This window comes from Dipodomys spectabilis, unplaced genomic scaffold (genome assembly GCF_019054845.1).
Source record: "Dipodomys spectabilis isolate Male_0828 unplaced genomic scaffold, ASM1905484v1 ptg000233l, whole genome shotgun sequence".
NCBI classification, from domain to species: Eukaryota; Metazoa; Chordata; class Mammalia; order Rodentia; family Heteromyidae; genus Dipodomys; species Dipodomys spectabilis.
The window spans coordinates 806,270-830,237 of NW_024870910.1; the positions used below are offsets into that span (position 1 = coordinate 806,270).

The 23,968-nt window shown below is 49.2% G+C and overlaps 1 protein-coding gene across 1 annotated transcript in view; it reads left to right on the plus strand.

Annotated features, from left to right (window-relative positions):
- Pcsk6 (proprotein convertase subtilisin/kexin type 6) overlaps window positions 1-23,968 on the plus strand; it is a 99,665-nt gene that overhangs the window by 8,041 nt on the left and 67,656 nt on the right. Inside the window, exon 2 of the mRNA XM_042698513.1 lies at window positions 20,794-20,898. Coding sequence (XP_042554447.1) covers window positions 20,794-20,898 — 105 coding nt within the window. The remainder of the gene's footprint in view (window positions 1-20,793; window positions 20,899-23,968) is intronic.

The following is a 23,968-nucleotide window of genomic DNA, read 5'->3' on the forward strand; positions in this document are numbered from 1 at the left end:
CATGAGCTGTGCAGTCAGGCTCCTCCTCTTCCTCTTCACTATGAAAACTGATTGGTTGGCAAAAAAAAAAAAAATGAACCCACCCCTTCTGGTCGTCCTAGGGTTCAACATTCAGCCACTCTAACCACATATCCTCATCAAGATGGATGGCCCTTTGCCACAAGTCTTGACCTCCTGTGGCTTCCTGTGTCCAGAGAAGGGGACCCATCTTCCACCCTGGGGACCGAGCTGGAGACATTTCTCTTAATTTCTCCAGCCCAGAGGATAGGCCCTTCTGGGTTCTAACCCCTGTCACCCTGTTTATTACCTGCTGGCTTGTCTGTATCTGCTGCTGAGTTCTGGGGCCTTCTTGGGCGTGTCAATCCAAAGTTGGGCGTCTGTCTGGCTGCTAAGATCTGTTCCAATCCTGTCATTCCTCTGATGGCTGAAAAAATCACACCAGGTCAACCTGTGGCCCAAGGATCCAAGTCCAAGTGTTCCTTAGTGCTCTCAGTGGCTGCCAGTGCGCTGGGGTCCTTCCTGTTCCTTCCTGAATGCTCTCCACCCCCTGCCTTTGTCTCTTAACCCTTGGCTTTTGGGTTTCCCTAGAGGGCAGACTGGTCCCTCCTATGTGCGCTTGTGTGGGAGAAGAACCACCTCTGGTGACACGCATACCTTTTGCTTCTGGGCCAGCTTATCTCTAAGTCTAGCTCCCTATATGACCCGGAAATGCTTCGTAGCATACCATATGTACTTCCGGTACCCCAGGTTCCAGCCTTCCCTACCATTCCATTATGAGTCTTCTCCCCATCCAAATGCTTCTGCTCTCGGTAGGATTTGAAGTCCCAGTGGCAGGCGCAAGAAATGGGGGATGAATAGCCATCAGCTGTTGGAAGCCTGAGGCTCTGTGGGATAGGATTGGCAGCCTGGGTTCCCATGGTAACTGGCCCATCAATGCCCTCAGTGTCGGAGATGGTGGCACCGCAGAGGGGAAAGAAATAGTCTCATTGTCTCCCCCTTGGCTGCTTGGACACAAACAAGCCGCGCCCCGCAGGGCCCCACAGCCTGGCCAGACATGTGGCTCTGCCTGGCTGGGCAGGGCAGGGCAGGGTGGGGCTGGGCTTTGCTGGGACTCCTTGCTGCCCTGGGCCAGGAAGGGGTCATCAAGGGCTAGGTCTCTGACCACCTTGGGGCTTCTCGAGTTCCCGCCAAGAGAGACTTTATTAGGGTAGCTGTGTGCTCAGTGGCCAGCCTGGCTGTCTTGGCAAGCGCGAACAAGTCTGTGGCCTCAGTTCCTACAAAGATCTGCCTCAGTTTCCAAACTTTCCCCTTTGGTTTCAAAATGTCCCAGTGGCAATGCCAAGCGACGATCAAGAAGAGCTCCTTCCTGCCCTTGAGAGGCCCAGGATAACCTTGGCTGGACCCACCCTAGCTGAATTAGGACAGGCTGGGAGGGGCAGGGGCAGGAAGGAGGGAACGTCTCTCTTGTTAGGTAAGGCCTCTTTCTAGGACTCCACACCCAGAGCCTGTCCTTCTTCATTCCCCACAAACCAGATGTCACCCTGAGCTCTCCCATCCCTTGGGTCCATGTGTCCTGGCGGTAATCCTGGCCAACCTGTCTCCCTCGCTGTCTCCTGTTGCCTGTCTGAGCCTGCCATCCACTCTGCTAAGAACTTGATTCCTGCCTCTCCTGCCCACCTTTCCTGCCCTGCCCCACACCACCAAGTTCTCTGGAGTCATAGACCTCCCATTGTTGGGTTCCCCCCCCCCCCCCACCTTAGAAGCAACATTGGTAGCTCCTATACCTGTCATCCTAGCTACAAGGGAGGCTGAGATCAGGAGGATCACAGTTTGGAGCCAGCCCAGGTGGGAGGGAAGTTCTTGAGACCACCATCTCAACAGACAGAACTGGGCATGGTGGTGTATACCTGTCATCCCATCCACAGCAGCAAGTGTAAATGGGAGGATCACAGTCCAGGACAAACTTGGCAAACGAGTGAAACCCCATGTCAGAAGTAACCAGCGCAAAAAAGAGCTGGGGATAAGACTCACATGGTAGAGCACCTACCTAGCAACTGTGACGCTTAAAGGTCAAACCTCAGTATCAAAACCAACACAGTGCCAGTTTCTATATATTCATTCTATCTGTCCTATCCTTCAGGTTTTTGTTGTTGTTGTTGATTGTGGGGCTTGAACTCGGGGCCTGGGTGCTGACCCTGAGCTCTTTTGCTCAAGGCGAGTGCTCTTACCACTTTGAGTCACAGATTTTCCTGCTCGAGATGGCTTTGAACCACAATCCTCAGATCTCAGCCTCCTGAGTAGTAGCTAGGATGTGCATGTAATCGGCGCCTGGCTTTCTATCCTTCCGTTTCCCCATGGCTCCAGGAAAGGCATTCTGAGCACTTTTTGCTGTTCTGGAAACTCTGTAGTCTCTTCTACCTCTCCTTGGTCTACAGGAGAACCCCCCCTCCTAAGTTGAGATTCTTGGCCTGTCTGTCACCCAGCGGGGCTGAGCAGTGTCTCCCCAGGTTCACAGAAGGGTACAAGGGAAAAGGTGCCCACCCCCAGCAGCATTTTGCACTCAACATCAGTCAGCCTTGCTCTTCTTCTTTCCTTAGCCCTTGAACCTAGAAGGATTAGTGAATGCAAGAGAGCTACAGGTGTCTTTTATTTTTTTTCCTACCAGGACCTGCAAAGATGGTTTTTGCATCTCACACTCCAAAAGCAAAACGCTGTCAGAGTGTAAATAAGGGGAGGAAATGGCAAGTCGATTGCCTCCCCTTCTTCAGGGCTCCAGGTTGGTGCACGGTGGTCCCTCACTGGGCAGTGTCTCTGGAGTCTGCACTTGCTGACATCCCTTGGAGCTGTGTGTCTCCCCCAGGGTTGGGTCTCGTGCTGAGTATTTTCAGGTCACCTGGCCCGGACTTGCAAATCAAGGCCAACGCATGACTAATGAGTCATGTGTGCCTGGGGGGGGGGGGCAGAGCCCTGGACAGGTGCGCTGGGAGCGCCTGCTTCCTGTGGGCAGAGGAACGGGAAAAAAGGAAGCCAAAGCGGAAGAAGCCAGGAGCCCGTCCAGCCCAGCATTCTTGATATTGGATCCAAGAGTCTTAAGGACAGGAACCGTTCTTGGATCTCGTCCGAGAGAGCAGGGCCCTGGAGGAGAGGAGGCATCCAACGAGAGCCTGGGCTGCTGGGGGAGTAGCTTGCAGTCAGGGTTGAAAAGGTGGCTCAGTGGTAGAGCGCTCGCCTTGAGCTGAAGAGCTGAGGGACAGCGCCCAGGCCCAGAGTTCAACTCCCACAACCAACAAAAAAAATACAATAAACAAATAAATAAAGTCACCTGTAGCTGGGCACCAGCCACTCAGGAGGCTGAGATCTGAGGATTGTGATTCAAAACTAGCCTGGGTAGAAAAATCCATGAGACTTCTCACCATTAACTAGGGAAAGGCCAGAAGTGGAGCTGTGGTGGAGCGCTAGCGGAGGGGGGGGGGGGAGATCCCGAGGGAGGGAGGGAGGGGGGGGGGAGAGAGAGAGAGAGGGAGAGAGAGAGAGAGAGAGAGAGAGAGAGAGAGAGAGAGAGTGCTTAAAGGACATTGCTCAGGCCCTGAGCTCAAGCCCCAGTGCAAAAGAAAGATCACCCTGATGCTAGTGAGTTTGTGCACACACGCTGACCCCCCACAGGTGAGTTGGTTGTAGTTTTGCAGCTTGTGGCTCTCAGTCTGTGTTGGGGGTCATGGCGGCCGGTGGGCGTGCCGTGGGGCTGGCTCGGTGTGCTGCGTCTGTCGGGGACATTCAGGTCAGGGGCTTGGGGTGGATGGGCTGGAGGAGGATGGAGCTGCGGTCCTGGCATGTGGGCACGCTGGGAGGAACGGTTCTACCCCTGCCCTGTGCCCACCAGTGCCCACGTCCTGCACACCCAGTGACGTGCCCCTGCCATTCTTCTCTCTCTGCTCACACACCACTGCCCTTGCACAGGTCCAAGGCCTGGCCATTTGGTTACATTTATTCAGTTCCACTCATGAGGATTTTTATTGATTTTGTTCTTTATCCCAGTACTGGGATTTGAACTCAGTGCCTATAGGAATTGAGCCACCCCTCCAGCCCTTTTAGTTCTATTATTATTATTATTATTATGTGTATGTGTACGCTAGAACTCAAGCTTGAACTCAAGGCCTGGGCACTGTCTCTGAGGCTTTTATGGTCAAGGTTGGTGTTCTACCACTTGAGCCACAGCTCTACTTCTAGCTTTTTGGTGGTTCATTGGAGATAAGAGTCCCACAGACCTTCCTGCCAGGCTGGCTTCGAACTCCAGTGCTCAGATCGCAGCCTCCTGAGTAGCTAGGATGACAGGCGTGAGCCGCTGACGCAGACAGTTGTATTTATTAATTCTTTTTGTCAAGACTGTTTCAATTTGCTTACTTTTTTTTGATAGCTCCTGAAGTTAAGTATCTCCATACATATAGCTATATATTTATATATATAGCCATTTTCACTCCTGATTTTTCTTATATTCTTTGCCCATTTTCCCGTTGAGTTGTCTTTTCTCCGTACTAAGGGTGCTATTTCTGTGGTTTTCAGTGTGTTGCAAGCATCTCTCCTCTCAGTGGCTTTTTTTTTTTCTTTTTTGAACTTTGTTCAGAGGGCTTGTTTGCTTGCTTGTTGCTTTTTGAAGTAAAATCTGCAGTACTGTTGGTTTGCAAAGCTTTGAGCTTGCTGCTTTGTATAATTTGGGGATAAACAAGACCCCCCCCCAAAGAATTGGAAAGAACATTGAGGGGGAATTGTGATGGTCACCTGATAGGGGAACCCAAATACTAGAGTGTGTTGGAGCTGTGGGTGGAGGCTGTGGATGAAGGCTGTGGATGGAGGTTGTGGGTGGAGGCTGTAGATGGAGGCTGTGGGTGGAGGGCTGTTTTCACCCGGGAGATTTCAGGGAAGGCTTGGTCTGACAAGGGGCATTTGAGGTGACCTTGAGGGGTCCCCTGGGTTTTGGTGGACAGAGGGACAGGAAAAGTGTGAGGTTTTTTGGGGGGGTAGACTGAGGCAGGTTAGGAATTTCTCAATCTCCATTCACAGCCAGCAGCTACTCACTTCCCACGGCTCGGTTAGTGGGCCGCAGTCAGGAAAACCACCAAAGGGTGCTGGGGTTTGGGTGGCGGCAGCAGGAGCAGCTGGTCCACCTTGGGTAAGGGGGCCTGAGGGGAGCCAGGCCTGGGAAATGGGGCTCCTTCTGGAGCCTCTGGCTGCCTGGAGGTGCTCTGTGTTCCGGAAAACTGAGCTTGGGCAGAGACACTGGCTTGCGGGGTGAGGGACCAAGGGAAGAGAAACTCAGCACCCAGGCCTAAAGTACCAGGGCCGTCTATCTAGAGCTCAGCAACACCTGGCGTCATCATGATGACAGGACAGGGGGTTTGTGGGCCGATGTTCAGTAAACGTTTGTTGAATTTTGGCCCCGGGCCTGGCAGGGGAGGTGCCACGTCCTGCCCGGGTGCCGCTGTGCCCTTTGCCCTGGGCCAGGAAACGGGTGATTTTGTGTCTGTCAGACCCCATGGCTGGACAGATTTTAACAGAGAAGTAAGTTCACCTTTGGTCATCATTACCTGTCTCCCCCCCCCCCCCCCCTTGATCATCTGCTGGTCTAAGTGTTTGTTAACTGAAACAAAACTCTCCATTTTGCATTCTTCCTCCTACCATCCAACTTGCCGGAAAAGAAACTTTATTTCTATTATTATACTACTTACACCCAAGCTTCTTAATGGTATTATTCTCTGTCTGTCTGTCTGTCTGTCTCTCTGTGTATTGAACTTGAACTCAGGGCCTCATGTTCTTGTTCAGCTTTTTCTCTCATAGCTGGTGTTCTACCTCTAAGCTGTCTCTCCAGCCCTGTTTTTTGCTGGTTAATTGGAGATGGAGTCTCATGGACTTTTTTTTTTTAACTGCTTGGGCTGGCTTTGAACTGGATTCCTCTGCATCTCAGGCTTCAGTCACCGAAGCCTGGCTTCCACACATCTCTTAATTTGTCACCTGCAGAGGTGTGACACACTCAGACACACTCAGCCCCTCAACAAGAAGCAGTGACTTACATAAGCATGCTGGGTGCTATGCCTTAGGCTTTTCCCATCAAAACTGGTGCTCTGCCACTTGAGCCATACCTCTACTTCAGGTTTTTTGGTAGTTAACTGAAGATAGAATCTCCCAGGGACTTTCCTGCCGAGGCTGGCTTCAAACTGTGACACTCAGATCTTAAGTCTCCTGAGTAGCTAGGATTACAGGTGTGAACCACTGTCTCTCCCCCCCCCCCCCCCCCCCCATTTAACAGAACAAATGATGTCATCGAAGGAATCTGGGTTTGGAGAGGGTCTTGTTGTTTATTGTTTCGTGGTTTTTTTTGGGGGGGGGGTCTTGGTTAGAGGTGCTTTGGGGCCACTTAGGCACCCGAATGGATTACTAGGGCTCCCTGAGACTTTCATTTGGTAGTTCTTTGCTTGTAGACTTTCTATTTTGTATAGCATCCCAGGAAATGCAAATGAGCTCAGCCTCTCTGTTTAAGGAACTTCCTGTGGAGAGAGACAAGCTTTGGCTGATGCCTCAGCAGCCAATTGGAACCCCACACATCCCCCAGCAGCCAATAGGAGTCAGAGTTGCTTGCCTACTAATTATCTTCTCTCCTACTCAGCCCTGTGTTCCCTGCCCCCCCCCACCCCCCACCCCCTAGTTTTAGGCTTTGAGTTATTGACTTTCCAGCCTCCTCTGATTTGATGCGATTGAATGCAGGGCCAGAGTAATAACTGTTCTGTGCCATGTTTTGATGGATGGATGCATGTCCTGACTTAGAATCCTGCTACCTCCCAATTCCCCCTCCCCCCCCCCCCATTTACCCATCCATCCCAGACTACACCCAGCTAGGATTGGGGGGCTGTTTGTAGTGGAGCTTCTGCCTAGGAGGGGCGGCTGCTAGAGTTAGGGCTCACTCCAGAACTGGGGGGTGGGGAGAGTGGGGGAAGAATGAAAGCATTATTCTAAGAAGCTGCTTTTATTTATAGATTCTCTTAATTCTCTTAAAATGAATGCCGGAGGGAGAGGAAACTCGGAACACATAACGGCATAATAGAAATGAAAGGGTGTTAAACTGAAATAGGGGAACGTGGTAAAATACAAAGATGAGGAGACACACTTAATACGAGAGGGAAGATGTATCATGATCTGAAATAAAATTGTCTTAGTGCAGATTGTAAGGGGAAATGGAATTGAAAGGACCAAGCGGGGCATGGTGGCACATGCCTGTAATCCTAGCACTCTAGGGAGGCTGAGGCCAGAGATTTGTGAATTCTGAGGCCAGCCCGGGCTATAAAATAAGCTCTTCGCGCCCCCGCCCCCCACATCCACATGCATGCACACATTCACAGAGGGGAGAGAAATTGAAAAATAAAAATGATTTGGTTAAGGGAAAACTTGGAAGGAAACAAAATCCTCCGTAATGAAAAGGACAGAGTAGTAAGCTGACTCCAGGGGAAATAAATAAGGAGATTACACTAATTACCTCACCAAGACAAATAAAACACCATTGTTGTTAAAAGGAAATAAAACTAATTAAATACTTACTGCGCTGTAGGATGTGTTGGCAAAACAAAATGTATCAACTGTGATAGAATATGTAAATAGCTGTAATTTGCTTACTTTTCCCAGCAGCTAGTGCAGTGGCATAAAGCCACTTCCACGGGAAATGCTGCGAGCTAACGCGTGCTTTTAAATGAATGAATTGAGCGAGTGAGGACTCCCTATAAGCAATGCCATTAAAAACACAATCAGAAGCCAGGTGCTTGGAAGCTCACACCTGTCATCCTAGCTACTCAGGAGGCTGAGATCTAAGGATCAGGGAAGGGGCAAGTCTGTAAGGCTTTTATCTCCAGTTAACCACCAAAAAAAGCCACAAGTGGAGCTGTGGCTTCAGTGATAGAGCAGTACCCTCCTCCGGTAAAAAAGGTAAGGGACAGCACCTAGTCCCTGAGTTCAAGCCCCAGTACCGGCACACAAGCAAACAAATAAAAATATTCCTGTCAGCTGCCCTGTGTTGGTCTCCAGGACCATCAAAGAAGCTTGAGAGGAAGCTGCCGGATACCCCGAAGACTTAGGTAGAGAATGTACAATCGCCATTGATCCAAATGTCTTATTTCTTTCCACTCCCCAAAGACAACGAATGGAGCTCCTGGAGTTGCTAGCTTTTTCTTTCTCTCCGAGCTGAGCTTTTCTTGCCCTTGGGCATTGCTCTGGACAGATTGCACAGAACATTGTCTTGATGAAATGAGCAAAACTTCTACAGAGATTCCAGAAAGAGGAAAGTGAAAAGGTATTTTGTTCTCCCCTTCTTTATTCTCTCTTTATAATAGCTAAGTTTCCCCATATTGCATAATGACAAGAATAGTTTCATCTGCTAGGTCTTTTTCTCCCTCCCTCCCTTTTCTTCCTTCCTTCCCTCCTTCTTTCTTTCCTTTTATCCTTCCTTCCTTCCTTTCTTTTTTGTGCTAGGGCCTGGGCACTGTCCCTTAGCTTTTTCACTCAAGGCAAGTGCTCTACCCCTTGAGTCCCAGTTCTACTTCCAGCTTTTTGCTAGGTAATTTGAGATAAGAATCACTGAGACATTTCTGCCTGGGCTGGCTTCAACCCTTCATCCTCAGATCTCAGCCTCCAGAGTAGATTGGATTTCAGGCAAGAGACACCAGCACCAGGCTAGATTCTATTTTTTAAAAAATAGTTTTAAAGAAATTTCCTTCTTTTTCTTGGTTGCAAAGAGTTTTTAATCATACTTTTTACAATTTTTACGCCTGTATCTTCTTTTTTTTTTTTTGCTGGTCGTAGGGCTTAAACTCTGGGCTTGGGCTCTGTCCCTTGCACTCTACAGTTCAAGGTAAGCGCTCTACCACTTGAGCCACAGTGCCACTTCTGGTTTTCTAGTGGTTTTTATTAGAGATAAGAGTCTTGGGGCTGGGAAGTTGGCTCAGTGGTAGAGCGCTTGCCTTGCATGCCTGAGGCCCTGGGTTCGATTCCTCAGCACCACGTAAGCAAAAAGAAAAAAGCCGGAAGTGGCACTGTGGCTCAAGTGGTAGAGTACTAGCCTTGAGCTGAAGAGCTGAGGGACAGCGCCCAGGCCCAGAGTTCAGGCCCCACGACCGGACCCAAAAAAAAAAAAGAGTCTCACAGACTTTCCTGCCTGGGCTGGCTTTGAACCGAGATCCTCAGGTCTCAGTCTCCTGAGTAGCTAGGATTATAGGCGAGCCCGGCTCCCCCTGTGTCTTCTTTAATCTGTTGGAAAAATGAATTAAATCCATTCATTCCTGGGGTTCAAACAATCTTGCATTCATGGAATAAATCTACCTCGTTCACTGTGGATTGTCTTTCTTACTTTTTTTTGGTTGGTCATGGGACTTGAACTTAGGGCCTTAGTGCTGTCCCTCAGCTCTTCAGCTCAAGGCTAGTGCTCTACCGCTTGAGCCACAGCGCCCCTTCTGGTTTTCTGGTGGTTTATTGGAGATGAGAGTCTCTCGGACTTCAAAGCCTGGTCTGGCTTTGAACCATGATCTTCAGATCTCAGCCTCCTTAGTAGTTAGGATTACAGGCGTGAGCCACCAGTGCCCTGCTCTTTCTTTCTTTTTGCTGGATTTGGTTCTGTAATATTCTAGTTAGAAGTTCAGCTTCTCTGTTCATGGCTAAAGCGAACCCATCATTTTCTCTTTGTGGACTGTCTCCTCCGGTTTTAATATTATTCTGGCCTCATGAAATTTTACTCTTTTCCTATTCTCTGGAAGAGTTTGTACAGGACTGGAATGATCTACACGTTGGGGTTTTAGTAGTGCTCACCTGTAAAACTGTCTCAGCCCGTTTCATGGGAAGGAGATAGATGTCTGACTACTGTTCCTATTGCTTGAGTATAAAATCTGACTAGTCCCCAAAGATTTCATTTTTAGTTTTCATAAATTGCGATTTCCTAGTCATTTGCTCATGTCGTCTAAGTTTTCAAATTTATTAGCGTGGCATCATGGAGAGTGGTTCTTACTGTCTTTTAAATCTCTGCTCCGTCCGGGGCTGCATCTGTTTTCATCACAGCATACCTCTCCATGCTTCGCTGCATTTTTTCTTTGTCAGCGCTGCTTGGAGTTCTTTCTCCTGCCAGAGTTTTAAAGAACTCTCTTCAACTTTTTAAATAATCTTCATTCGAAAGTTATTTACTGTTTTATAGAGTTCTGCTTCTAACTTAACTCCAGTTTTTTTTTTTTTAACTTGAAAGAAGGGAAAGAAGAAAAGGAAGGAAAGGAAGGAAGGAAGGAAGGAAGGAAGGAAGGAAGGAGCCACATATCAGTGGCTCACACATACAATTTAAGCTACCCAGGAGACTGAGAAGTAAGTTCAAAGCCAGCCCAAGCAGATAAGTCTGAGAGACTCTTACCTCCCAATTAAACAGCAAAAAACCAGAAGTAGAGATGTGGCCCAAGTGGTAGAGGGCCAGCCTTGAGTGAAAATGCTTGAGGCCCTGAGTGCCAGGCCTGTGTGACAGTCCCTGGGACACAGAGGTGACAGTGCCCTGGGGGGCAAGGTGGCCTCTGCACGTGGAGACTGGGAGTGGACGGTAGCAGAAGGCAGGAGAGGGGCTGGCCATCTTGGGTTCTAAGCAGAACACGTTTGACACAGCTGCTCAAAGGGAAGGGCTGGGTTGGAGGCTGGGTGGGTAGAATGGCTTGAGGACCAGGTGAGATCAGCATCAGGGTGAGCTGTGAGGATCCCCACTTTGGTATGGGGACCCAGCTGGGGCCAAGCATTCATTCCCAGGGGTTCAGTGCAGAGAACGGACTATGTGACTATGATTGGAAAGGTGGCCTAGTGCATGAGATGAGGCGGGAGCGGTTAGCAGCTGGGATGCATGGCCAGTGTTGGGCAGGGGGAGGAGGACAGAGGTGGGGGGGGAGGGGAAAAAGACAACCAGTCAGACAAACCCTGCTTCCTTTCTGGCTTCTGCCATGGTCTAAGAAGCTTTTCCTGCTCTGGGAGAAGCGCCCCTGGGAATTCTCCTGAATACTGGGGTGTTGATCACTTGTCAGTAGTGAGCCTCCAAGCCCATAAAACACCTGGAGGGGGCTGGCGGGCGTGACCAGGTCATCAAAAGGAATGGAAGGCAGCGAGGGCTGAGAAACATGCAGAGGAACGATGCCGCAGCCGACAGAGACGGACCCAGGGCTTGCTAAGTGCAGCCACCTTTTTTTTTTTGTCAGTTGTGGGGCCTGGGCGCTGTCCCTCAGCTCTTCAGCTCAAGGCGAGCGCTCTACCACTTGAGCCACAGCGCCACTTCTGGTTTTCTGGTGGTTAATTGGAGACAAGAATCTCATGGAGACAAGAATCTCAAGGTTCAAAGCCTGGGCTGGCTTTGAACCTTGATCCTCAGATCTCAGCCTCCTGAGTAGCTAGGATTACAGACGTGAGCCACGTGTGCCCAGCTGCAGCTTGGATTTGAGGGCCTGGAATGGTGTCATGGGGAATTAAAGCCCCTACTGGCAGCCCAGTCTGTGTCTATTGTTGGCACTGATGAGAATAGAATGGAAGGAAGTGTGGGGTTCGGTTTTTGGTTTTGTGCTTGGTGTTTTGTTTTGGTGGTAGTTCTGGGACCTGAACCCAGGACTTGGATGCTGTCCCTTATTTTGTTGTTTTGTTTTTCCCCTAGGCCAGTGCTCTACTTCCAGCTTTTTGCTGTTTAATTGGAGATAAGTCGTACAGACTTTCCTGCCCCTTGCTAACCTGGAACCTTGAGTAGCTAGGTTGACAGGCCTGAGCCATTGCCTCTACCTTTGACATTTTCGAATCCTACTCTCTCTGGAGGACCCCATCTCTCAGTACATTAGTCTGATAATATCTTCTAATAGCTCACCACGGACAGTAAACTCCAACATGAGTTTTAGAGGAGGCAAACCACACTGAAACCACAAGAATCATGAATCACTGAGGTTCCTGATTCAGTTTATCCCAGCAATGCTGGTGAGGCTTTTGGTGAGCATTTAGTTCAGGTAGCTGTGTGTGTATGTGTACGTGTGTGTACGTGTGTGTGTGTGTACGTGCATGAGCACTGGACCTGAGATTTAAACTCGGGGCCTGAGTGCTATTTCTAAACTTTTTTGCTGGAGTCTGGTGCTTTACCACTTGAGTCATACCTCCACTTCCAGCTATTTGCTGGCTAATTGGAGATAAGAGTCACACGGACTTTCTTGGCCCTGCTGGCTTCAAACCTCGATCCTCAGATCTCAGCCTCCTATGTAGCTAGGCTGACAGGCATGAGCCTCTAGTACCTGGCTTCAGGTGGCTTTTTATCAGAATTTACCCTGTAAAATTTCAAGAGCAGCGTATGCTACATAGAAAAGCCCAGTCTGGGGCTAGGATCGGCACAGGCGAGTAGGTCGGTCAAACCTCGTCCCAAGCCAGACCATTCGCTTTGGCAACTTAAGGGAAGAGAAAAAAAACAAAGTCTCCTAAGTAAAAATGAATGGTTTTTCAGGAATTTGTGGGAAGTTGAACAGTTTGACTGCAGTTTGGGTGGATCCGTGTTGGAGAAAGTAACTTTGGGGAACTAGGAAATTATTCAATGATCTTAACTGGGATCAGGATTATAATTACTGCCATAACAAAATGTGGTTATGGGTATAGGAGCCTGAAATGGGAAGCGGGTTTTTGTTTGTTGTTGCTGTTGTTTTGTTTTTTTAAAATAAAGTACTTAAAAAAAATAGCAACAAAATGTCCCTTCTGTTTTCTGGGCTTCCTTAATTATAAATACCAGGTAACTCGGTGCTGGCTAAATATAGGCTCAGTGACCATCTCTATTTATAACTATTTTTTCCCCCTGGAGGAAGTTCACCAGAGCAATACAGAATTAATTTGGTGTGTAGATTTTTATGGGCTTTAATTAGTTATGTTTTTCTTAAGCTGGCCAACTGGGATCAATAGTGTTACATAACTGAACTCAGACACCCATGACTTTAGACAGAAACTGTTCCAGAAAGCCCGGGGCCCTGGGACTCTGCTGGCCCTATTGGATGACAAGCGGCTTCGTTTGGAAGCCAGCACGTAGCAGCTGCAGGGTGGACAGGCCCCCTGGAACATCTGTTTGTAGCCAAGGGCAGGCTCCAAGAGCGATAAAGGGATTGGCCACGCCCCCTCCAACTGCCAAGCCGACTGGGGCGTCTGTAGCCCATTCATTGGTGAGACCTTGAGTTGTGACATTCTGGGGCTGCTTATCGGCTGCTCTTGTGAGACAGGCTTTCTCTGCATGGGCCTGGGGAGATGAGGTGGCAGATTTGGGGGGGAGGAGGCGGGGGTGGGGTGGGGACTGATCAAAGTATGTATTTAGTCAACTCCTCCCATCAGGGGGAGAGACTTGAACCTGTGTCTTCAGCTGTGTCCACTGGTGAGCCCAGTGGGTATGGGGGGGGGTCTGATGTCATTTGGGGTAGACACAGTGTGCTCAAGAGTGGCTTTACTCCCACACCAGATGGGATTCATTCAGTACTGCTCTCCTCCTCCTCCTCCTCCTCTCCACTCCTCCCCCTGTCCCCTCTCCTCCTCCTCCATTCCTTCTAACAAAACTACGAAGTCTTGATCTTTTCAGGGTGAGCCTTGCTGGCCGTGCTCACTGGGGGCTGCCACCCCGCCCCCACCCCTGCCCTTATCAAAGAAGAGAGGGAATTCGGAGCTTGCATTAAAAAGCAAACAGACTAGACAAGAGGCTTCTCCCTGTGAAGAGACCAGCTCAGGGTTCTTCTCCCTCTTACCCTTGGCTTTGGCCCTTTGAGGGAGGCGTGGGGCAGCCATGCAGGCCACTTACTCCCTACCTCCCGTCCTGGGAGTGCTTGGAGAACAGAGAAGCTGAGCCAGGGCCACACAGCATGTGATTCTCCCTCCCCACCGTGCAGGGCACTCCCGCCTCAGGACTGCCCAGGGAGAGCACAGGAGGGGATGTGGGGATGAGGGAGCCCCGCCGGGGGACTCAGCTCTTTTCTGGACTAGTCTGTTGGTGGACTGGGTCTGGCGTGACACGTGTGCGGTCAGGCAGCATTGGGAACTGGAGCTCTGGAAGGTTCTCTTCATGTTCCTCCTTTGCATCAGGGGCTCTGAGGGTTGACAGATGACCAAGTCCCTTACCATTGAGGGGAAAGTGACGATGGGGATGGCAGTCCTATGGGAGCAGATTGGGTCTGGGGGGTGAGGGGCTCCAGGAGACTTCCCGGAGGCCGTGACAGCCCAGCCGAAGGGGAGGGGAAGGTGGAGGGGAAGAGCAGCAGGGGGAGGGGCTCGGAGTAGCAGGGGGAGGGGCTCGGAGTAGCAGGGGGAGGGGCTCAGAGCAGCAGGGGTGGTAACCTGGGGACAAGGCCTTGCCTTGAGGAAGGAGGGTGATGCGGGCCTAGGCCAGGCCCGGCTGGACAAGGAGCCTGGCTTGGTGATGGAGATAGTTGGGTCCTGAGAAGGGCTGGGCTTTGTCTTCCAAGAGGAGAAGGCGTGTGGTGTTGGGCCTACAAGAATTCTGGAATATTCTCTTTACCTCATAGCCTTTGAGCCCAGCTGAGCACACTGGAAACAGGACCTGCATCTAGGGTCCCAAACCACCTTGCGGCAGGCTCTCTGGAGTCGTGCGGCTGACTCTGATGCACTCCATGATGGTGTACCATGAATCCGGGGGTTCTGAATGAGCTCCATCAGCCAGCAGCAGCTTGGATGTGGAGGCTGTGCGAGAACCAAAGGGTTGCACGCACACACATCCACATGCTTGTAGACACCCATCACTGCCTACGAGCCCACACATGTCCATCTTCTGAATACCTGTGTGAATGCATGCCTGAGTGCATGTACACATGCATAACCTTGACACACCGTGGAGAGGCGTGGCGACCTGTGTCTCATGGAGCTTAGTGTGTGACTCTACGGTTTCCTTGCTGAAGCACAGGACTTGGTGGAAGAGCTTGTGGAGGTCCTGGGGGGTTCCCTTCACTCCCCACACCCCCCACAATCGCTTACCCTCACCGGGCCAAGAGACAGAAGGGGGACCGTTCAGAATGTGCTATTGACCTAATGGGTGGACATGAAGTGACTTCTTCTCTGTGCCTCAGTTTCCCTATCTGCAAGCTCCTAGGGTTGTGACTTGATGTGATCTCTGAGGTTTGCTGCGTGGGATGACCTAAGCTAGGAGCATGCAGGAAAAGTGGAGGAACTCTCCTGATCTTTTTTTTTCTTTTTTTTTCACCTTCCTTTATTTTGTGCCACGTGTATGCATTCATTAGCTACAATTGTTTTTTAGGCTGTCAAATAGAGCATCCTGTTGAGGAGAATTAACCTACACTCACTGTGGGTTCTTTGATCTCATTTCTTCCAACGTTCTGGTCGGGAACACTTAGCAGGGCTTCTGATGATATTTTAATGACATCACTGATTTTATCAGTGGATGTATGTAAATACGTGTCAGTGTGTATGGAGTGGTGGGAGGTGAGTATTCATATCCAGCAAATTGTTTACTTCATTGGCTGGTGTGCTGGGAGACGGGCTCCAGTGAATGCATTTGTGAAAACACCACGGGCAAGAAAAAAATCCAAAGAACATAGTGAAATTTTATGTTGGGACATAAAACATAGCATCTTGGTGGGGCATTGGTGGCTCATGACTGTCATCCTAGCTACTCAGGAGGCTGAAGTCAGGATCACAGTTTGAAACCAGCCTAGGCAGGAAAGCCCATGAAGGTCTTATCTCCAGGTAACCAGCAAAAAGCCAGAAGTGGAGTGCCAGCCAGAAAGAAGAGGAGGAGGAGGAGGAGGAGGAGGAGAGACTTCACCTAGTATCTGTCAGTTTGAGGCTGAAGGTGTGCCAACGATGTAGCAATTCCCTTCCATCCTATTCCAACTGTTAGTGTGTCATTTAGCATCAGACGTTGTCATGTGCTTGTCTGTGTGAGAATGGGGAGTTTGTTGGGTCAGGATGTGGAAGTCCCACTGAATGACACTGGACTTCACTTCCCCGGGCCTCCACCTCCCTGTCTATCCCTCAGGATGCCCCTTTCCTCACAGACATGGCTTCATTCTACAGATTGGGAGAGTAAGGCCCAGGGAGTCAGGGTCAGAGAGCCTTGGGTCCCAGCCGGGCTGTGAGTCAGGGTCAGGAGGCAGTCAGGTGTCCTTGGCCCGTGAAAACCTCCCCGACATGACCCCATCAAGCCTGGAGGCTGCCAGTCTCACCTCCTCCCTCCCGACACCACCCTGCGAGCTGAGGAGCAGCTTTCCAAGTTGGGGGGAGCATATTGGAACAGTTATTGCCATCCTGGGTCAGGTGAGATCCCACGAAGAGCTTTGCTGAGCAACAGGAAACAGCCACCCAGGTAAACAAACGGGTGTGACTCTCTCAGCGCTACAGAATGAGAGGTACCCAGTGGAAGTGGAAGCAGGAATCTGAACAAATGTTGTCAGAACCGTGTTCCAGGCAGTGATCTTCACAGTGGCCTCTGTGGATGGATGCGTAGGTGTCCACCAGTGGGTATTCAGGCTGAGCACTGGTGGATGGGTAGCTCACTTCTGTAATCCTAGCTAGCTACTCAGGAGGTTGAGATATGAGGATCATGGTTCAAAGCCAGGCTGGGAAGGAAAGTCCATGAGACTCTTATCTTCAAGTAAGCGCCTAAAAGCTATCCGTGAAACTGTGGCTCAGGTGGTAGAACACTAGCCTTGAGAGGAAAGAAAGCTCAGGGACAGCAGCTAGGTCCTGAGTTCAAGCCCCAGTACAGCGCACGCGCGCGCACACACACACACACATGCATGAGGGAAATCATGATGCAGGCTCCCCCATGGATAGGCCTTGAATACATTGTGCTACGTGAAACCAGCTAGACATGAAGGACAGTTGCCACAGGTTCTACTTGAGCAATCAGATTCAGAGTCCTGCCCTTAAACACAAGACTCAGCCCTCTTGCTGAGCTGGACATATGCATCCAAACAGTGTGGCACTGGCCACTGTTGCCCACACAGGCCTTTTGCCTGGTTAGCATTCTGGGTACCATTTTTCTTCTTTGGCTGAAAGAATAGCTCCCAGTGGCCCAGACCCGATAGTGACCCACAGGGAGGGGACTGATGGGCCTTTGCTTATCTCAAGGGAAGAGGTGGCTGATTCTGGCCTGGCTCAGCAACCAGAGGCCATGGAGAGCTTCTGGGGCCTCCCGGCCTTGGATCTGTTGATGCCCAGCTACACTGAATCCATTCTTTTACCAGCAGCTTCATTCAACTCATTGTTCCTCTGTGGTCCTGAATGGCGAAATACTTCCCTGCCTTTTAATTCTTTAATGGGTGGAGAACTCCAGCCTGCCCCTGGACTGAGCCACAGTAGGAAGTAGCTTGAACTCCTGGTGTTGAAAGATCAAAGGTCATGTCACACCTCCACAGATAGGGCCTGCTTTGAAGCCAACATGTTCATTAAATACTGCTATTTATTAACCAGTACTGCTCCGCAATGGTCTGCTGTGGTCTGGCTTGTTTTAGGAGGAGGCTTTGGGCACGGGTAGCAATTAACTTTGTGGAAGACACAATCCACATGACTCACCTGTGGGAAGAAGTAAAAGTGGGTGTGTGCAAAATAGGGCAGAAATAGTGCCGTGGTTCGTGTCCCAGAAAAATGTCTCGAGGCAGAGAGAACGAGCCGGGGTTCAGGAGTTCAGAAAACCACCTGTGGGGTGCTCTGCTGGCCCTGCGGGGTGCCCAGCCCAGCTGCTTCGCACACAGACAGCTCATTCCACTCTGGAAGCCTTTGGCCAGGCAAGGTTGTAATTATTAATGTCACAAGGAAGCCAAGATGCAGGGAAAGCCCAGGTCGCCCAACAGGAAGCGGTCAACGTAGGTGCAGGTTCGTATTTGGACCCAATCCACAGGCATCCCCAGACCTTGAGAAGCAAGAGGAAGAGAGGCTACGAAAGAACCAGAGGGAGTCCCAGCTCCCCGTGTCAGCAATTGGCCAAGTTCCTATGAGGCTGTAGGCACAGATGAAGCACTGGGCAGATGATGGCGGCTCTGACCTGCCTCCTCGTGGTCCATGGGCCATAATTGTAAGGGTACTATGGAAACTTAAGTAGAAGCTGGGTGTGCTGGTGGCTCACGCCTGTAATCCTAGCTACTCCGGAGGAGGCTGAGATCGAAGCCAGCCCATCAGGAAAGTCCATGAGATTCTTCTCTCTCCAAGTAACCAGCAAGAAGCCAGAAGTGGAGCTATGGCTTCAGTGGTAGAGAAATAGCCACGAGTGAAAAACCTCAGGGACAGTGCCCAGGGCCTGAGTTCAAGCCCTCACTACTGGACAAAAAAGAAAAGGCAAGGGAGGAAAAGGAATGAGGAAGGAAAGAAAGGAGGGAGGGGGGAAAGGAAGGAAGGAAAGAAAAAGAAAGAGGGAAGGAAGCCTAAGTATAAAAAGGAGGTTCTTTCCTTTAAAAAGAAGGCTATGTCTTCTAACCCTGGCAAGGAGGGCCGAAGGATGGTGAAGAATCTTGCACACACATTCTGTATGGTGTGCAAAGGTGTGAAGACGGGCACTGTAGCTTCCGGTCTCTGTTGGGGTCAGCTCAGGGCTCACAGTGGCTGTGAATGGGGTGTCACCATGGCTCTGTGTTGACTAGACCTAAGTCCTGGATACATCATCTTCTTCAGGAACTGAGGTTCTCAGGGATGGAATAGCTTTATCCCTACAATTAATGTGGGAGGAGCTGAATTAGGAAACTCAGGCGTATCATCATCTCATAAACGTCTCCAGGGAACAATTACACCCCTTATCTGCATCTGGGATAGGTTCCAGAACATTCCATCGTGCCTGAAACTGCCAACAAAATCTATGTGTACATATACTCGGTATAGACTCTGTTGATAGTATTTATGTGTACTATGTGTATTAACGTATGTTTAATAGCATATAGTGTTATATTTAGAATATTACACTGGACAATACACATAGATATATGATATCTACCTGTATAGATATACGCACAAACCATGTTTTCCCTGTCCATAGATAGCTATAATAAAGTTTTACTTAAAAATTAAGCACAGTTAAGAGATTAGCAACAAAGGCTAATCAAAAATAGGATAACTCTACTGTAAACATGAATTGTTTATTTCTGGAATTTTCTGCTTATTGTTGTTGTTGATTCAGGAGTTTGAATTCGGGGCTTTACTTACTAAGCAGTCACTGTACTGTTTTTGGGGGGATGAGGGACTTGGTTAGTTTTCAGATAAGATAAATGTATACTTTAGGTATACATTTGGACTGTGATCCGCCTATTTTAGGCTTCCTGTCATAGCTAAGATGACAGGCATGTATCATCATGCCCAGTTTCTTTCCATTGAGATGGAATCTTGCCAACTTTTCTACCTGGGCTGGCCTGGAACGCTAATCCTCCCAATCTGAGCCTCCCACACAGCTGTGATGGAAGGCCTACGCTACTCTACCCAGCTATTGGTTGAGAAGGGGTCTTGTGTGTGTATGCTCAGGCATCATCCTTCTGGTCTTAGCCTCCCAAGTAGCTAAGATTATAGGCGTAAACCACCGGCACCTGACTTTCTACATAATATTTTCATGTAATATTGGCTTCAGGAAACTGACCCTCAGAAAGTGAAGTGGGGGGGGTGGGGCGGAGAATGATCAGAGTCTTAAGTATCAGAGAAGCTGGCAAAAGAAGCTCAGGTGATTGAGCCGGGGAAGGGCAGCTTGAGATTCTCGGGGATATTCGGTCCCTTTGCGTTTCGAAAGCCCTTCTTGCATGGACAATGACTAACTCGCAACCATCTAGAGCCAGTGAGAGTTACACTCGGCAGCTGGCCGCTGAGGACACGGTGTTAGTGCTCACGGGTCATCTGGTGTGAGAGCAAGTGTTGATTGCCGGGAAGATTACTGGGGTCAGCTCTCCTCAAAGACCCAGGATTGAGCCACATGGCTATTGTGGGCTCAACCCCACCCTTGAGCTAAAATCTGTCCTGAAAACTTGACCCTGGCAGAAAATCGGGACACCCCCAAGGGTCTGGGTGTTCTCATCTGAACTTTCCACTCGCCCGAAGCAGATGGGCCCACGTGTTGTCCTTGGCTGTCGGCTACGCTGGAGGCCGAGTACTTGTTCTTAGATATTCCAGTTTACCCGTGGGGTGGAGAGAATGGAACTTGTTTATTATGGGAATGTGCTGCAGACCTAACTTGATGCTAACTTAGCTACTGCGGGAATGCTTGGCCTGCAGTGGACACTCATTCTTGTCCTAACTTGGCCAAGCTAGGACATACCCGAAGCGATATTCACTTACCACAAGATGTAATGGAGCAGGTGCTCTACTGAAATGTTACCTAGGTTTGTTTATCTCACAAGGACTCTCCAAATCCGCCTTCCGGTTTATAAACACTGACTGTGTGTGTGCAGTATGATGAGGGTCCATTTCTTCTGGGAGCAGAATCAGCCTTGAATAAGAGGGAGAGCTTGTGTGTATTTGTGTGTATCTGTGTGCATACTTATGCAGGCCAATACTGGGGGTAGAACTCAGGATCTGTCCCTTAGCTTTTTCACTCAAGGCTGGTATTCTACCACTTGAGCCATGCCCTACTTCCAGCCTTTTGGTAGAGTCTCACAGACTTTCCTGCCTACACTGCTTTGGATCCTCAGCTCTCAGCCTCCTGAGTAGCTAGGATTACAGGCGTGAGCTGTACACACTAGTGCCCTGCAGAAGAAGACTTTTTCAGCTTTTGGTAATGTGTTATTCATGGATGGAATCTTGCTTTTCATTTTGCAGATTGGACCCCTGGAAGATTACTACCATTTCTATCACAGCAAAACCTTTAAACGTTCAACCGTGAGTAGCAGAGGCCCTCACACTTTGCTCAGGATGGACCCCCAGGTGAGAACCGGCAAGATTCTTCCCTTGAACTTGACCTAACATTGGCTGAATCTGTAATGCATTCTGATTCTAGAAAGACAGTCATTTTCCTTATCTTCTTGGAATAGAACATGACAGAGATGGATGTATCAGACCATCTAAAGGCCTTATCAAACTTAAGAATTGAAATTCTCAGCTGAGCACTGGTGGCTCGTACCTGTAACCCTTGCTACTCAGGAGGCTGAGATCTGAGGACTGAAGTTTGAAGTCAGCCTGGGCAGGAAAGTCCATGAGACTCTTATCACCAGTGGACTTCCAAAAAGTCAGAAGTAGAATTATGATTCAAGTGGTAAAGTGCTAACCTTGAGCACTCTTGGGATAGCAGCCAGGCTCTGAGTTTAAGCCACAGGATTGGCACACGCCAAAAAGCAATAAATAAAAATAAATAAAAATATTATCAAAATATGCTATAATCATAAGAGAGAGAGATTGTTACCCATAAAACAAATCCCCAGGCATTTCAAATGAGAAGTGTACTAATGAAAGGAAGTGACTCTCATAATGTATCTTTGTGTGTATATGCACCATGTGCATGTGTGCCAGTAGTGGGATTTGAACTCACGGCCTCATGCTCTTGCATATCCTTTTCTGCTTAAGGCTAATGCTCTGCCATTTGCGCCACCCTTTCCCCCACCCCCACTTTTGGCTTTTTGCTACTTAATTGGAGACAAAAGTCTCTTGCATTTATCTGCCCAGGCTGCCTTTGAACCAGGATCCTCAGATCTCAGCCTCCTAAGTAGCTAGGATTACAGGCGTGAGCCCCCAATACCAGATTAAAGATTAAAATCTGCAAAACAATTCACTAAGCACTGGGCTGGGCTCTTCAACTGGTAGCAGAATTCTTCCAGCTCCTCTCAGAGAACGCTTCTAATTACGTCTCCGTGGGAAAAGGGCTTCTTGATGTGGTTCCTAACCACTCAGTGGCAATGACTGACAGCCAGAATAGGAGGGGTGAGGTGGCTCATGCTGGGTCCTATACTGACCTGCCCTTCCCAGGGCCCCAGGCCTTGGGCACCAGAGGACGTCCCAGGGAGTTCATTTGCATGGAGTTTCATGTACATGGGTCATGAAAAGACACACAGACGTGTGTGTGTGTGTGTGTGTGTATGCATGCCAGTCCTGGGCTTGAATTCAGGACGCTGTCCCTGAGCTCTTTTGCTCAAAGCTATATAGCACTGTACCACTTGAGCCACACAGCTCCACGTGCAGCTTTTTTGGGTCATTAATGGGAGATACAAGTCTCACAGACTTTCCTGCCTGGGCTGGCTTTGAACCTCCATCCTCTTAACTTGGCCTTCTAAGGAACTAGGCTTACAGGCTTGAGCCACCGGCACCCGGCTGACAGACATATTTTGAATATATTTCTGAATTGGTTTTCAAGGTGGATGGATGAGTGGGTAGCTGGACAGACTGCTGGAGAGAAGCATGAGTGAGCGAGTGGCTGGCTGGCGGCGAAGATGTCTGGATGTGTAGATGCATAGAAAGAGACGACATTGTGCGAATCCCAAGATTTTTCACACACACACACACACACACACACACACACACACACACACACACACACACACACACACACACACACACACACACACACACACACACACACACACACACACACACACACACACACTGGTCTTGGGGATTGAACTTAGGACCTGGGCACTGTTCCTTTAGTTTTTTTGGCTCACACACACACACACACACACTGGTCTTGGGGATTGAACTTAGGACCTGGGCACTGTTCCTTTAGTTTTTTTGGCTCCAAGCTGGCATTCTACCACTTGAACCACACCTCTGCTTCTGGCTTTGTGGGGGGAGTTAATTGGAGATAAGAGTCTCACAGACTTTCCTGTCTGGGCTGGCTTTGAACTACGATCCTGAGTAGCCAAGGCTACAGGCGTGAGCTGCCAGCACCCAGCCATTGTGAGCGAGTGTAAATGCAGAAATCGGACCCGGACACTGGTGAGTCCACCGTAAAGCAGGGACAGGAGATGGTGGTAAGCGACGTAGGCAGGTAACAAGGGACAGGAGGCTCAGTCTTTTACTTCTTCATGTCAGAGCCACTTGTACCTCTGAAGGACAGTGTTTACTTTGTGTTCCTGGGGGAAACAGAAGGAAGTATATACTTCCCAGGCAAAGGCTCTGGCAGTTAAACCTTTTTTCAAATTAAAAACCAAAATCCCTTTTGCACAGTTTCCTAATAAAGCTCCTGGCATGGCTGCTATCAAAGCATCCTGCTAATAAAGAAGAAAGAGGAAAAAATATAAACAGCCGGACATCCCAGCCCAGCCTGGAACCTCCACGTGATTGGCTGATTGTCTCCTACAATTCTAATTAAATTTTTGCCCCAGAGAAAAACATATAGACATCTGAACCAATTATGAATTCAGAATCTCAACCGCAGTACCTCTTTTACATGCGGCTAGTTTCCAGGCGAGCCTGATCAATTAGTATTTACTTTGCCTAGTTATTTCCAATTAACTGTTTGGCCAAATTAGCTGTTTTTATGTAAGCCTTTAGTGTTCTCTTGTGTGGCAGCGAGCTGAACCGTTTTCCTACATTTGTGTGCCTCAACATCTGGAGACTTGGGTAATTAATATTATTAACAAAGGGAAAAGATGATTTAATATTATCCAGAGGCATTGGAATGTGAGCTTGTTGGTGTATTGGAATGACCAAACTGGAAATGAATGTTATAGGATAAAGTTCAATCGGATACAGATGGCGTTTTATTTTAATTAGCTCCAGTCTCCATTGTATAAAAGTGCTTTGATAAGTGGCAGGATTTACAACATTGTGTAAAAACTGATAGGGTGTGTATTTATCTAAATCCACGCTCTTCCTCCTCCTCCTCCTCCTTCTGCGCTACTTCCTCCTTCTCCTGCTCTCCCTCCTCCTGCTCTTCCCACTTCCTCTTCTTTCCACTCTTCCTCTTCTCCTCTTCCTCCTCCTGTTCTTCACCTCCTCCTGCTTCTACTCTTCCCTCTCCTCTTGCTCTTCCTTTCCTCCTCCTTTTCCTGCTCTTCCTCTT